At 40.5% G+C, this 16828-nt stretch overlaps 1 protein-coding gene across 1 annotated transcript in view; it reads right to left on the bottom strand.

Annotated features, from left to right (window-relative positions):
* The window catches only part of LOC108717243 (retinitis pigmentosa 1-like 1 protein), a 32338-nt gene that overhangs the window by 9838 nt on the left and 5672 nt on the right, over window positions 1–16828 (bottom strand). The window contains exons 2-3 of the mRNA XM_018264107.2: window positions 9946–10595; window positions 115–286 (exon numbers count right to left, since the gene is read on the bottom strand). Coding sequence (XP_018119596.1) covers window positions 115–286; window positions 9946–10581 — 808 coding nt within the window. The 5' untranslated portion in view covers window positions 10582–10595. The remainder of the gene's footprint in view (window positions 1–114; window positions 287–9945; window positions 10596–16828) is intronic.

Genomic DNA, 16828 nt, shown 5'->3' with positions numbered 1-16828 from the left:
TCAATTCATGGGTAAGTTGGAGGGGGGCTGTAATGAGTAGTTTAAATAAGGTGTTTCTCTAAAATTGCCCTATTATAGTAATTGTCCCACAGAATTCTTGCCCTAGGAGCTCACCATTCTTCCTATTGTCCATGCTCGCGCTTGTAACCGCCGGATGAGATCGGAGGCCAGGAAGCTTTTCAGCAACACTTTTCCTGGCATTTTCCAGATGAATTGGTTTGAAGGGTTCCCGTCCCACACAGATGAGGAGGCTCGGGACCTGTGACACGGCTTGGATGCTTTCAATCTGGAATTAAAGAGCATGTGTGTTACACAACTCCTATCAAGCCTGGGGCATGGACAATGATGGTCAAGTATCCAACATCTTGAGACACTGGAGCTGATCTAAATATAAATCAGCTTCCAATCAACAAGTCAGATCTCATTTAACTATCTAGTGTTTATGTTATACCCCCTATACAGTGCCCTCCCAACAGCATTGCCCCCCTATAGCCTTAGTACAGAACTGTGCAGGGGATTTAACATTCAGCATAAGCAGTTGTCTTATATTGCCTGTATGTTGGGATAAGTCCAGAAGAAGTGGAAAAAAAGTTTGAAATAAAGGTTGTTAGGTTGAAGTCCTGAGTGCCGGTTTTTCTTTTCTAAGTGTGTCAATCAAGGGTTGCCGATCCCTTTTAACTGAGCACCGGACCAGCTGTAATTTGAGAGGCCAGGGTGTGCTGGTGGGTTTTTGGAAATTAGACTGTTAGGTTGAAGGCCCATGGTGTGGAGACTTGTAGTTATCAGATATGTTCTATGCAGCATTGTATAAGGCTACTAATCATGGAGTGTAAGTATGAGTGAAATTATCCCAGTCATCTATGTCTAGTTTAGGTGCCTCGTAAGTCCAACTGCAGATATTGGTAGAAAACGGTTCTTGGGACTTTATTTGTAGCAAGGATCTCATATTTAAAGGCCTTTACTAGAGTAGAGCTGTAGAGCTAGCATTCTTGGAATGGTGGGAACACACATCCTTGGCACTCACCACTGGATTGGGATGTTTGATAAGAACCTATAAGGGGAGGACGAGACATTCCACCAAGTGGGAGAAGAAAAATGAGATATACATTAACTGTTAGACTAAGTAGCTCTAAAAAAGCGAGAAAGCCATAAACCACTCTGGTTCTTGGGAGCAGTCAGTGATTTAAGCAAACGTGTGGCTGCTATAAAGGGACAGTCCATGGAAACCAGCACCAAAGTGTCCAAAGAAACTCCTCTTAGACTTCAATGTATTGTCCGGTGATACTGGGATGAACAAGAATAGTGACACATTTCCAGGCACATGAGCACTTGTCAGTACATTCATGTCTATGGGGTGGGTGCTGTGTATTTGGGGTGGAAATCAGCTCCACATGTCATTGCCCTATGATGTTATTCCAAAAATCACCCATCCATCCAAGCCATGGGCAAGAATCAAGATGCTTCCTTAATGGACTCCCCAATTCTTGAATCTCATCAGGTTGGCAGTAGAAGGGGAACAATCTTTACTTAGAAGAGTACATACCCCTCCTTCTTTGTCATAAAGAAAATCTAGAGCCATATGATTTTGTAAGGCAACCTTACAATTATTGGTAGTCATTTGTCTCAATGACAGTTTTAGAAGGGAAGATAATGAATAAGAATCACTCAGTTTCTGAAACATCCCATCCATCAGGAATTGCTTTTCTTTCAGTGGTGGAACATATGTCTATGACACGCTGATAACTCCTATGCTTCAAGACCTAGCTTCGTTCCGCCCAGTAGACATACCAGTGATCTTTTTACCAATACAGTGTAACAGGAATATCCTTATTATTTCAGGTGCAACTAATTCTATTGTACAAACTCCGGAAGCTCAAGGTGGCAGCCAATCAAATGCCTTTCTATTATAAATACAGCCAGTAGTACCTCCACTACTAAGATTAATGCATATGCTGGAGTATCCAGTGGTTATACAAATATATGAATATTAAGTGCTATGTCAAGGAGATTAATAAATCATTGATCTGTCTCACTTTTCCATACAATTCATAGTAACCCCTATCATAGAGGAATCTTTCCTGTTCATAGAGATATAACTACAAGCCCAATACATCTTTTGATTTGAGTCTGGCTTGGTCTCAGGGATAAACATATTTAATACTGAACAAAGACATGCTGTTAGGTGAAAAGGCAAATAGCTTAAGTCCTGTTAAATAATATACAGCTTGTTCAGCTTCCTTAACTAAACCTGTAGACTTCTCCTCTTTACTCAAAGTTCCCTGACCTTTATAACTCAGCCTGAATCTTGTGCCTTTATATGGTCACAGAACAACCCCTAAGTGACTTCTAATATCCTTATCATTTACAGTAGGGGGTACGTTATCCCTTATAATACATGAGTGATACTCAGAGTTCCCTGTATAACTCAGCCTGCAGCCTTGTGCCTTTATATGGTCACAGAACAACCCCTCAGTGACTTCTAATATCCTTATCATTTACAGTAGGGGGTACGTTATCCCTTATAATACATGAGTGATACTGAGAGTTCCCTGTATAACTCAGCCTGAATCTTGTGCCTTTATATGGTCACAGAACAACCTCACAGTGACTTCTAATATCCTTATCATTTACAGTAGGGGGTACATTATCCCTTATAATACATGAGTGATACTCAGAATTCCCTGCATAACTCAGCCTGCAGCCTTGTGCCTTTATATGGTCACAGAACAACCCCTCAGTGACTTCTAATATCCTTATCATTTACAGTAGGGGGTACATTATCCCTTATAATACATGAGTGATACTCAGAGTTCCCTGTATAACTCTGCCTGCAGCCTTGTGTCTTTATATGGTCACAGAACAACCCCTCAGTGACTTCTAATATCCTTATCATTTACAGTAGGGGGTACATTATCCCTTATAATACATGAGTGATACTCAGAGTTCCCTGTATAACTCAGCCTGCAGCCTTGTGCCTTTATATGGTCACAGAACAACCCCTCAGTGACTTCTAATATCCTTATCATTTACAGTAGGTGGTACATTATCCCTTATAATACATGAGTGATACTCAGAGTTCCCTGTATATCTCAGCCTGCAGCCTTGTGCCTTTATATGGTCACAGAACAACCCCCCAGTAACTTCTAATATCCTTATAATTTACAGTAGGGGGTACATTATCCCTTATAATACATGAGTGATACTCAGAGTTCCCTGTATATCTCAGCCTGCAGACTTGTGCCTTTATATGGTCACAGAACAACCCCTCAGTGACTTCTAATATCCTTATTCATTTACAGTAGGGGTACATTATCCCTTATAATACATGAGTGATACTCAGAGTTCCCTGTATAACTCAGCCTGCAGCCTTGTGCCTTTATATGGTCACAGAACAACCCCCCAGTAACTTCTAATATCCTTATCATTTACAGTAGGGGGTACATTATCCCTTATAATACATGAGTGATACTCAGAGTTCCTTGTATAACTCAGCCTGCAGCCTTGTGCCTTTATATGATCACAGAACAACCCCTCAGTGACTTCTAATATCCTTATCATTTACAGTAGGGGGTACATTATCCCTTATAATACATGAGTGATACTCAGAGTTCCCTGTATATCTCAGCCTGCAGCCTTGTGCCTTTATATGATCACAGAACAACCCCTCAGTGACTTCTAATATCCTTATCATTTACAGTAGGGGGTACATTATCCCTTATAATACATGAGTGATACTCAGAGTTCCCTGTATATCTCAGCCTGCAGCCTTGTGCCTTTATATGGTCACAGAACAACCCCCCAGTAACTTCTAATATCCTTATCATTTACAGTAGGGGGTACATTATCCCTTATAATACATGAGTGATACTCAGAGTTCCATGTATAACTCAGCCTGCAGCCTTGTGCCTTTATATGGTCACAGAACAACCCCTCAGTGACTTCTAATATCCTTATAAATTACAGTAGGGGGTACATTATCCCTTATAATACAGAGTTCCCTGTATAACTTGTGCCTTTATATGGTCACATAGTTGCACAGGACTAGCCTAATGCATTCGGGCAAATATGTAAGGCAATGTTCTACATTTGTTGTGCAAATATAACTCAAATTTGTACATGCAGATAAGAAAATACAGATGCAATGCACCATTAGTGTCCACCAATTCGGACTAAAGTGGGAGAGGGGCTGAGCAGGGTTATTGCAGCTGGTGCATGTGCAGAGTCTTTGAATAACCATCATCATCATCATCATCAGTTAAATCCAATATGATGTCCCAAGCTATGGATGTCTGTCTCCAGTGGGAGACTGGGAGGTTTAATGTAGCTAAATCCAGAGCAGGGAAGTCTCAGAGAAGCCCCCACACTCAGGAAAAAAACCAATGAAAAATACAAACTACATATTATTATTGTGCTGTGTAATATTTGTTGCTATTGTGATGTTCTAGTTGTTGTTGATCTTCAACTCCCAACGCTGCATTCACAGCTGAAGCCTATCAAAGATTTCTGAGAGTTGCAGGGCCATAAATGGACCTTCCTGGTTGGCCAACAAGACTAAACAGTATGAATTATCAATGTTATGTAGACGACAAAGTGTAGTAATTGGCTTTGCACAAGTAACAAGGAAATGGAATATAACTGAGCAGAAGCTTTGAGCACGTCAAATCCCAGAGAACAAAGTCTGATTAAAAGTTAAATATGCCTAATCTGGTAATGCCATGGAATTTCCAGCACTCCAGAGTCATGTGATCAGTAACCACACTTTACAATGGTGTAACTGGAAGATATTGGGCCTAAACATATAAAATTGCCACTCAGTGGATTACTGTCATTCTCCCATGGCCTTCAGCAATTTCACATCACCATTAATCTCCATGGAGTTTTAAAAATGTAACGCAAATTTATATGTGTGTGTGACTTGCCATATGTGGGGCATTTTCCTTTCAAAATTCAGATTCTGTAGGGCACATAATAATGATATGCGATGACATGACGTTACTGTGAGATCAAAATCAGTTTTCATGCAGTAGGACCATAATAAAGAATGACTAAGAGTCATCAGAGTTTGTATCATGGATGGCCATAGTAAAAAGTTTAAAAGAAGGTTGACTGATTGCAAGTGGTCTGAGGAGAATAGAACACTGGGCAAGGGTGGGGTGTGCAAACGTACAACCTTATATTCAGTATATTTGACTGAAACAGATCAGTTTTCCAATATTAAGGACAGTGGTCCTCTTGGAGGTTCAACCTTTAGTCATTGTCCCCTAAGCTAATAACAAGTTTAGAGATATATAGAATCTATAAAGTAATTTAGCAATAGTTCCAGAAATCAATCAATGATATCAAATAAGCCCCCCCCCCCAAAAAAAAAAATCACCCTATCTGACCTTCAGGTTTTGCTGGAGCAAGTAGCAGAGTAAATAATCATTCTGCCCAAATCCCATTCTATATGGCCTTCAGGTGGCTGAACCTCAACTGACACTTATCGAAGACCTCCAAGGAGACAAGCCCCACAGTTTGGTAACTGATTTAGGAGATTAAGTAAGACAAACTTTCCTACAGGGTTAAGTATCTTCTGAGGATCAAGTAAACTATACCGCATGCTGGAAGTGGAAATATCACCACCAACGATTCTAAAGATTTAAAGCAGAAGAGAAAAATGGTGCCAAATACTGTTAGTGCACATGGGTAAATGTCCATGTGCTCCAGTAATCCATTTCTTCCAATCAGACTTTGCTTTCATCTACAAGTAGCATTAAACCAGTCAAAGCTAAATTCAGATTTCCCATTATGGGTTATTGCAAATTAGGCCTATATTGCTATATAACCCTTATCATGTGTGTGTAGTTATATATTTGGCAGTGACTACATATGTCTTTAGCCAGTGAATTATAATTCAATTATAGCTGAATGGCTGCACGTGCAGCACTCAAATATGGTGTTACTATTGCCTTCTTGCCCTACTGTCTCCATCTTGCCCTACTGTCTCCATCTTGCCCTACTGTCTCCATATTGCCCTACTGTCTCTATCTTGCCCTACTGTCTCCATCTTGTTCTACTGTCTCCATCTTTCCCTACTGTCACCAACCATCTTGCCCTACTGTCTCTATCTTGCCCTACTGTCTCCATCTTGTTCTACTGTCTCCATCTTGTTGTACTGTCTCCATCTTTCCCTACTGTCTTCATCTTGCCCTACTGTCACCATCTTGCCCTACTGTCTCCATCTTGCCCTATTGTCTCCATCTTGCCCTACTGTCTCCATCTTTCCCTACTGTCTCCAACTTGCCTTACTGTCTCCATCTTGCCCTACTGTCTCCACCTTGCCTTACTGTCTCCATCTTGCCCTACTGTCTCCATCTTGCCCTACTGTCTCCAAGTTGCCCTACTGTCTCCATCTTGCTCTACTGTCTCCATCTTGCCCTACTGTCTCCATCTTTCCCTACTGTCTCCATCTTGTCCTACTGTCTCCATCTTGCCCTACTGTCAGCGAAATCTATTAACCATTGGGGTATATGCTATCTAGCAGTGAGCACTGTGATCAGGTCCAATACCATGTCTTTAAAAATTTAAAGACAACCATAGTATCTCACTTCAAACATTTATTTGTGAAAAATCACCAATAACAATATAAATAGCATTTAATCATTGAAAAATAGACATGAAATACCTTCCTCCATATCACACCACAAGGCAGTGTCTCCCCCTGTCTGCATTCCTCATATCAGCCACTCTCTCCTGGCACTTCATACTATTAGGAGCTTCATCAGAGGAGGTCCACCTCTGTAGTGATAAAAATTGTGTATTTGCATTGCATTTTATGTACAACCAACATTTCAAACCGTCGGTTGTAGAAACTGTGCAATAATACACTATTTTTGACACTACAAGACTCTTGGTGCTGGTTTGTGATTTATATTTGAGGAATATACTGTATATAGGAATGTACAGTATTTTCCTGGTAATAGGATTCACTTCACTTCCACAGGGCTTGCTGCTCATGTAATGCTGGAGACACTGCTTATAGGTTAATAAGAAAGAAGACTCAGAAATAACTTGGGGCTTAAGCACTCTTAAGTATCCTGAGATTTACCCTGATTCTGAATGTTCTCATGTGTAAAGCTGTTGTTTTCTCTATAAGGCAAAATATAACCCAAGGAAGAAAATCCCATTATATCATGTCTAGAGATCACTCAAATATTCATTACACTGAACAGTCGCACTCTCTGTGTTATAGTCATAGGTGGGGTCCTTGTTCCTTAGAGGAATTTTGCTTTCCATTAATGGCATTACTATGGTACTCAGCACAAACCACGTAAATATACTGATTTTGAATAGTGAAAGGGCTTTCCAGGAAGGGGGCAGAGTTTAGGCAGATTATGGCATAGCTAGATATAACTGGTCAGAATGAAGTGAAATAAATGTTATATATATGATGATAAAAATCAGCTTAGAGGGGCTCAAATTTAGGGTGAGTACTTGACCATTAGGAGACCTTTAATTGAAGAAGACAGTCTTCATTGTTCGTAATGAAAATTATTAGGTGGGCACATCCATGCTAATATTGGCATCTAGTTAGGACAACACTGACCAAACTGTCCTGAATTCTCCCCACAACTGCCCAACCTTTCAGTCTAACACAGGGATCCCCAACCTTCTGAGCCTGTGAGCAACATTTAGAAGTGTAAGGAGTTGGGGTCGCAACACTAGCATGATAAATGTTCCTAGGAAACCAAATAAGGGCTGTGATTGGCCATTTAGTAGCCCCCATGTGGATTGTCAACCTACATTGAGGCTCTGTTTGGCAGTACACCTGGTTTTTGTGCAACTAAAACTTGCCTCCAAGCCTGGAATTCAAAAATAAGCACCTGCTTTGAGGCAACTGGGAGCAACATCCAAGGGGTTGGAGAGCAACATGTTACTCACGAGCTACTGTTGGGGATCACTGGCCTAACACAAGATGAATATTTCGAACGAACATGGATGCCAAATCTGTTCTGCCAAAACTCTTGTTGGTCCATATATGCGGTTGTCAGTTTAAATGCCAACAATGATCAACCAGTGGTTCTGAACATTTCTATATGTCTGTATTTGGACAATTGTGCGTTCTACATGTGACAACTAACTGACTAACTAGTCTGGTTATGTTGGGCCTACAAGCCTATGGTTGAAATTGTCTACAGATCTGCATATATAATAAGGATTTAATAATGTGTACTTAGCTTTAACTCCCCTGTTTTCTTTCTTTCAACAATTTTATTATCAAGCAGTGCAGTTATTTTCCCCCAGTAATCTCGTTGCTGTGTTTCACATGGTGTATAACTGTAGGATACATCTCCTCTTGTCCTAATCTTCTAAATACCTCTACTTGCACCTCATGTGGTTGGTCTGATAGGCCTACTCACACTATGCACTTCTATAAAAGGTCTAGTTTTCCAATCAGATCACATAAAGGGAACTTCATTAGAAGGCAGCTGGTACAACTTTGCCCATGCCGGGGAGTACCCAACTTTTTTTTTTACCCGTCAGTCACATTCTAATGTAAAAGAGTTGGGGAACAACACAAGCATGAGAAAAAATCCTGGGGGTGCCAAATAAGAGCTGTGATTGGCTATTTAACATAGTAAGTTAGGTTGAAAAAGACACACATCCATTAATTTCAACCCTTGAACTATATTTTTACCTGCCTAACTGCTAGTTGATCCAGCAACCTTTGTAGTCCCTTTGTAGACTGGGACTCTGTTTGGCAATACACCTGGTTTTTATACAACCAAAACTTCAGGAATTCAAAAATAAGCACCTGCTTTGAGGCCACTGGGAGCAACATACAAGGGGTTGGAGAGCAACATGTTGCCCATGAGCCACTGGTTAGGGATGATATGCTGTATAGTTAAATCCTACAATGCAATGATGTCAGGTAAATGTCTAAAGACAGCTCATGAGTTCAGACCTTTAGGCATTTGACAAAACAAATTACCTTAAACCCACCACCACCCTGTATAAATTAGTGTTGTAATTAATATATAAATATAAACATATATATAAAAAAAATTTAAATGGTGCTTAGTGATGTCATCATGAATCACATGCTTGATGATGTCATATGTGTCACATGAAATTTGTGTATTGTAAAAGAACAGGGGATATAGTTTTCTTTGATAAACGCACTGACCCTCACTGTTCCTCTCTCTCTAAAGGCAATGTGGAATCGAGGTTGAACTGGGGAAGAACGTCAAAGATGACTGAGGATTACATATTAACAGCACAGGGGGAGACGGTTCTGGGCACACCATCCATCTGCCACCCACCCAAAAGGTCACCACCTGTATAACTGCTTTTGTAGAGTAAGCTATTCTGTTCTCTATACTAAAGGCCCCCATACACGGGCCGATAAAAGCTGCAGACAGACCATAGAGATCCGCCAAACAAGGGGATCTCTACGTCTATGGCCACCTTAAGGGGATTATTTACTAAACTCCGAATAAAAAAATCATGAAAAGTTCGTGATTTTTTATTTATTAAATTGAACGAGTTTTCGCGCAAAAAGTTTTCGGGCAAAAAGCATGAGAAATCTCAGTTTTCGGGTGAAAAATCCGAAAAAATCATGAAAATCGGATGAAAAATCTAAAAAAAATCGTGAAAATCTGATTTTTACCCGCAAAGCAAATTTTCAGGAAAATATAATAATAAATAAAAAATCCAAGCAGATTTGATCGGACTTTGTAGCAGAAAATATTGAGATAAATTCGGACTTTGATAAATAACCCCCTCAAAGGGCAAAGTTTTCAAATTTAAAAAAAAAAAATTGTCTCATACATTTACCAGGGTTGGTTTATCTCCCAGCTTGCCTCATGGCACAGACGTCACTAACTAACAAGCCTGCATTTCATGAGATTTTTTTAAATAAACACAAGAAACTACCCAGGGTTCTACCAGCATAGACCAACTTACCTTTCTTCCATCTACAGTGTAAATTCTTCGTACAGTATATTGCAAGAGATCCGATGCTTCCTCAAGGAATGTTTTTAGGTTTCGCCCGTTGGTGCGGTTTAGAATAATAGAACGCCTAACTGTTGGGTCTCCATTCTTCACAAGAGTGATTTTCTTGCGTACCCTGGGAACTTGCTGGAAGTGTGTTGCAGTATATTCATCCTCATGCTCATCTTGTCTACTCTGTTTTCGGGCACTGGCTGGGGGACCAGGCCGCTGTACAGCCATCTTGTGTCCTGGCTTGCTGGGAGCAATGGGCTGAACATATTTCTTATCAGAACATATATAGCTCCCACCATCTACCAGCTGTTCCAGTCTGTTAACACTGTGAGTCCCACGAGGAGTTGTTATGGTCCTAACACCAAATGGCAAAGGGACACGATTGGAGAGATCATCCATGAGAGCGCTGAAGCTTTTAAAACTACGATGGTTGATAGCCATTTTGACTCCACCAAACTGAGGGTCTCCGCTCTTATAAAATGTTATCTTCTTGGCTGGGGCCACTTTGGTCACCTGATGGCCTCTGGGGACAATAGGGAGGGTCTGCTCAGGACTAGGGGCGGTATCCATATAGCCATCTCCTGTGGGACTGTCCATTGTAATTGTTGGAACTGGAATTAAAGCAGAAAGATAACATTTAGACTTTTACAGAGTTTTGTAGATTTCAGTTAAGACACACATGGGAATTAAAATGGCTTGCCCCTAAAATGTAACAAAGATTGCCCAGCGACCCCTAGCAACCAATAAGATATTTCGTTTTAAACTATTAAATGATGCACTAGTTAGGGGATTAGCCGCTCTGTATTCATGAGGAGCGCATCCCCCTGCCCATCCTTCATGAATACAGAGCTGCTAAACATATACAGCACTGTATTCAGGGGGGTCTCTACAGGTGCTCTGAAACTGAACCCAGAGACAGCAGCAATTTGGCAAAGGAGAAAGGCATTGTGCAAAGTTAAAAAAAAAACTGGGCAGAATTTTTTTGCAATTTGCACACTGCCTTCCCATAATCCCTTTTCTTTATATGAATCGTAAAGCCACTAGGCACTGGTTACATTTGCTTATTAAAAGAGAAGTAAACTTTAAAAATTAATATGGCTATAAATGGCATATTTTATATACTGAGTATATTGCACCAGCCCAAAGTTTGAGCTTGTCAATAGCAGCAATGATCCAGGACTTCAAACTTGTCACAGGGGGTCACCATCTTGGAAAGTGTCTGTGACACTCACATGCTCAGTGGGCTCTGATTGGCTGTTGAGAAGCTAAGCTTAGGGCTCGTCACTAATTATCCAGCAGAAAATGAGCTTCCCTGGCTGTAATATAAGCTGATGCTACAGGTTTGCTGATTATTCAATTCTGGTTTCTGTGCTGCCATGTAGTAATTATGTGTATTAATTACTAATCAGCCTTATATTGGGACATTTCTATTCTATGTGTACTGTATATTGTGAGTGGGTCCCTAAGCTCAGTAAGTGACAGCAGCACAGAGCATGTGCAGTGAATCAGCAGAAAAGAAGATGGGGAGCTACTGGGGCATCTTTGGAGAATCATATCTTTACTGCTAAAGTGCTGGGGTTGCATTGGGCTGGTACAGAAGCACAAAACATCATGTACAACATTTCTTTAGTTAGGATTTACTTCTCCTTTGAGTAAACTCTCCATCAGATCCTACAGGGTATGCCTTTATCTCAGATACTTTATTGGGTTTCTAACTCTTTTTGCCATTTACCAGGTTAGCGCTCCTTTATATCGGAACAGCACATATTTATAACAAAAGTCAATTCCCAGTATTTATTTTAGGAATGCACCGAATCCACTATTTTGGATTCGGCAGAAACCCCGAATCCTTTGCGAAAGATTCGGCCGAATACCGAACCGAATCCAAAACCTAATTTGCATATGCTAATTAGGGCTGGTAAGTGGAAACCATTTTTTACTTCCTTGTTTTGTGACAAATAGTCATGCGATTTCACTCCCTGCCCCTAATTTGCATATGCAAATTAGGATTAGGATTCAGATTCGGTTCGACTGGGCCGAATCCGAATCCTGCTGAAAAAAGCCGAATCCTGAACCAAATCCTGGATTCGGTGCATCCCTAATTTATTTAAATATTCACAAGATATTTTCATGGTGAACAGTTAACAGTACTAATCAGAAATCCCTATGAAATCCACTCCACAAACTGATTATGTAACAGCATTTCTCTTACAATTATCAGGAAAGGCTAAAAACAATTGCACAATTCCAGCTTTTACAATGTGGATTTGCTGCACAACCTTCAGGCTGGGCCCCAGAGTCAGTGGCCCAAACCCCATAAGGGCCAGCACAACAGTTTGGGAACATGTGATTTAAAGGAGGCCCATTAACACAAGGTTATTATTGCTTCTATAGCTTTAAGGTTACGGCAAGTGGTAACCAGATACGTCTCAGGAATGAAACCAAAACCAATAAATACAGCAGTTCTGCAATGTACCGTCAATGTTACAGAATTAACAGTAACAAATCATTGTGACTGTATCTCTTTGTCTATTTGACAAGGATTAACTGGCTGAGAGATCAAAACTTGGTCAAACCCACATAATCCAAAACAAAAACAATACCTAAATATTTGCTTTTTGGGATCAGCCAGACTAATATTTGGGCCATGGTGAACTGCCAAGAGAGAGGCACGTATTCCTTTCTAAAACACGCTCAAAACATGTGACAATTTTTCAAAGTTTTGGTGACAACAGAAAGGCTGATTGATTAAAGATCAATTTGTAACTATTACTGAATTTTTAGGAATCAAAATTATATGATCAGCTGTGATTTCATTTATTTTTATTTCAATATTTATCATTTTCTCAGCCTTTAAGATTTGCTATGGCAGAATATGACGGACCAGGATGCCAAATCCCACAGAAGCCTATGGGCGGTGATATATTTTTTCGGAACCTTTTATCCTGTTAGTTTGATGTTGGTCAATTTATTTGTGGAATTCGTGGGTTTCACTAATGTGGATCAGATGCAATTGCACTAAAATGTTCTAAGCTAGGACTCAAACTGTCATTTCTTCTTAAGGCACAAATCTGTTGTACATACTGAAACAGCCTCAGCAGGAATTATCGCCATGGTTCCCCTACATCAATACCTGCACTTGCACACAATTTGGAACCCTTAAGGGCAGAGACACAAACTCCCCAAACTGCCTTCTTCTGCCTTCCCGCCGGCTAGAATATAAATCGATTGCACTCAAATCACTCTGAGTGCCGTCCCACCATTGATTTACATTCTAACCGACGGAAAGGTAGTTTGGGGAGATTAGTCGCCCCAAAGAAGAGGAGATTTGTCGATGGGCAACTAATCTCCCCGAATTTGACTGTGTGTCTCTTAAGGAATGTATTTACCCCCTACTTCGGGCGACTTTGGAAAACAAAGCTCTCAGAGTGCCATTCCGCCGGCGATTTACATTCTAGCCGGTGGGAAGGCAGGGGAAGGCAGTTTGGGGGGGATTATTTGGACCGAAGAAGAGATTTGTTGCCGGGTGACTAATCTCCCCAAATCTGACCATGTGTCTCTTGGGCAGTGATCCCCAACCTGTGGCTCATGAGCAACATGGTGCTCACCAACTCCTTGAAAATTTCTCCCAGTGGCCTCAAAGCAGGTGCTTATTTTTGAATTCATGGCTTGGAGGCAAGTTTTGGTTGCACAAAAACAAAAATGACCTCTGAAATGCTAGTACCACACGAAAGAGAATACCTTTGCAGATATGGGACACATTTATAAACACGGGACAAATTTGCACCGGGGCAGTAAACCATTTTAACCAATCAGATTTGCTTTTATTGTTCTACCTGCCGCTGGCTGAAAAAAGCTATTCACTCATTGGTTGCTATGGGATACTGCCCAGATGCAAATGTGCCCAGTGTTTATAAATAAGCCCAATTGACATATATATGAGATTTCATGTGCTATTGTTCAACAGACTGGGGAAGCCATTGTTCTTAGCACTTAGCACTAAGGGAGGCTGAGACTGCTGCCTTTATCTTCCTGAAACCAATACAAGGAAAATCAGATATAAGTAATCAGATTAGCGATACAAAATGTTCTAGGTTCTTTTAACACGTGTTCCAACAGCTTCACCTGAAATATTTATAAAATACAAGTCAATAACGTGCTTCAAATGAGATTACAGTTTTCTTTGTTAAGCAGGAGCTCTACGAAAGCAGCGGTCTATAAAAAGACGGAGAGCTGATCAGCTTGGCTAAAGTCTACTGGGATAGTCAACAAGTGCTTCTCACCTCCCTGCACAGTCCCCATGTCTTATGCAAAGATTTGTAACTACTACGGGGACAATGTCAGCTGTGGGGTATTTCAAGTCAAACAGATCTTCTATTGGGTAATTTTTGTTTTAAAGAAATCAGAAAGTATATGCAGTGGAATCCATTGGCAACCATGTAGAAGTGCAGGAGCAGGTTTGGACTCCATTACCTTAAAGGAGAACTAAACTCCCCCAATAAGAAAAGCCCCTACCTACTACCCTAGATAGTCCCCCCTCCCTGCCTCCCTGCTTCCCCCCTGCATAGTGCAGAGTCATGGGCGTCATCTTCCTGCTCTTCGGTATTCTTTCTTAAGTGAACTCCGTATTGGCGCCAAAGTGACGGAAATTGGCAAAGGGAAGGAAGAGAACTCGAAGAAGACTGAAGAGCCGGAAGATGGTGCCCATGAGCTCTGTTGCGTTTACTCTGCAGTAAGGGGCTTTTCTTATTGGGGGCTTTTAGTTCTCCTTTAATAAATTGCATTAACATCTGCTCTCCATTGTGTCCATTTTAAAGCACTGGGTGCATTTGTGAATGACCCTAATGTGTTTTTGGTGGTTGGAGTAATTTTCAATTGCAGGTTGTACTGAGCCAGAATAGAAAAACTAATAATTGAAAAACCAAACACCTGAAAAAAAATGGCAAATGTAAAATCAGGGTAATGCATTATTTATTATATACTGTTGGAACCACACAAAAAAATGAGGGAAATCTTAAAATGAGGGGATGTAATATTGAGGTTTCACTGTATGTACATGCCTCTAATTCATTGTAGCTCAAAAAGAAAGGGAATATAAGGGATTACAGCATTAGATTATGGGCTATCATCCCCAGTTGTCCCTCATTATAATCCACTAAATTTGGAGGGCCATAATCCTATGGACTACATTGCAGGGCCTACTGAATGACAAGCCTCCATTCTGCTAGAAAAACGACAAAGGCAGTGGAAGAAAACAGAGTAAAAACTCGAATATGAACAAAGATGCAAAAAGAATGCAAAAATAACAGTGACGCCAAGAGAAGAGCCGGTTGCTGTGATTAAGTGGCAGTAAGTCCTTGCAGCTAATAGTGGCCATGATTAAAGATACAAGACAAAACTAAGACTAAGACCAAGACTAAGATAATTGTGGGATAAATTGACTATCCAAAAGTTTCTTTTCAGGTATTGCAATCATCAATGACTCAATATGAGCAGCTCAACAAAGTATGTAAGAACTGGTCTGGCTTTTTTGGGGCAGGGCCTGCTTTTACCTATTGTATTGGTTGTATTTTTGTATATAATCTGTATGTTCAATGTATACGCATAAGTATTGTGCAGCACTGCAGAATATGCCGGCTAGAGGTTGGGGTTTAATGCTGCTTTTCTTGTTTATAATACATTTTTAATGTTTTCCCAGTTTAAAGGCCCCTCCAAGTGTGTTTCAAGGGACTAAACCAATCCACTTGGATTACACCTGGGGTCCTTGGTAGAGAGTCTACCTGCTCTGCTTGCTACCCTAGCCCTTTTCCTATGTATAGAGTGAAGAAAATCTGACTAGTCCAGGCTAGTAGACCATAGCTAGCCCTCGTCCATGAGGTCTCCAACTGCCTTTGAGGTAGAGGCTTCTCTTCACTAAGTCCTCTTTTGCCTCGGGCTGCCAGAACTATCTATCTCCATGAGTAGATTCTAAAGAGGTCTAACATGGAAACTCTTCTACTTTGTATATCACTAGGTTAATACCACCTGACCTTGGCCAATATGGATTTCCCACCTCCTACAGGACATGTCAATGCCAAATACTTCCACTCACTCATAGTGAATGCTGGCCAAGGATTCTCCATTTTATTTACAGAAATTATTGATTTTGTGTATCCCTACGCCTGGCCTGGCCCAAGAATACAGAACACCTGTGGGCAATCATAACTAATTGATATGGGCAAAAGGGATCACTTCTCACTGGTTTTGAGGGTGGAGGGCCATAAAAAGGATTTAGTGGAGGGAGCCAAATCACATCCTTGGTGATAAATATCCAGTGAAGATATTTTAAGTTTTTTTAATAACTGTATGTTACAGCAAAATTCAAACATGTTTTTTCAGCATTTTTGGATCAACGAAGAATCTATGATTAGGGGATGCACAGGGCCGTATATGTGTTATTTGTAACTTCATTATCTCATGGCTTCTCAACATTAAGGTTTATCCAGTTTAATTGTTTTATCTAGCAGGATCCAAATGAGCTTGTATTAGTCTAATTAATGAGGGGGCACTTAATATTTCTTTTTTGAATGTAATAATAGAACGTCAGACTAAAGTTGAGGTTTGGTGCACAATGTTTCTGCCGAATTGTGCTTAGTACAGAAGAAAATGTTATATTTGATGGTATCTCTGTATTTAGGGGGCTGTTCCTACTGAACTGTGTAAATAACTAAGCTGGCATCTACAGTATACATGCTGCCTATAAAAAGTGTCACTTGTTAGTGACACCTGCCAGTTAGACAATAATAAGGTGGGGGCGTCTATGTGCCAAACATGTTTTCCTCCAACCACGAGAGTTCTAGTAAGG

Source organism: Xenopus laevis, chromosome 5L (genome assembly GCF_017654675.1).
Source record: "Xenopus laevis strain J_2021 chromosome 5L, Xenopus_laevis_v10.1, whole genome shotgun sequence".
NCBI lineage: Eukaryota > Metazoa > Chordata > Amphibia > Anura > Pipidae > Xenopus > Xenopus laevis.
The sequence above is the reverse complement of the archived record's forward strand: the minus strand, read 5'-3'. Positions and strand labels throughout refer to the sequence as shown.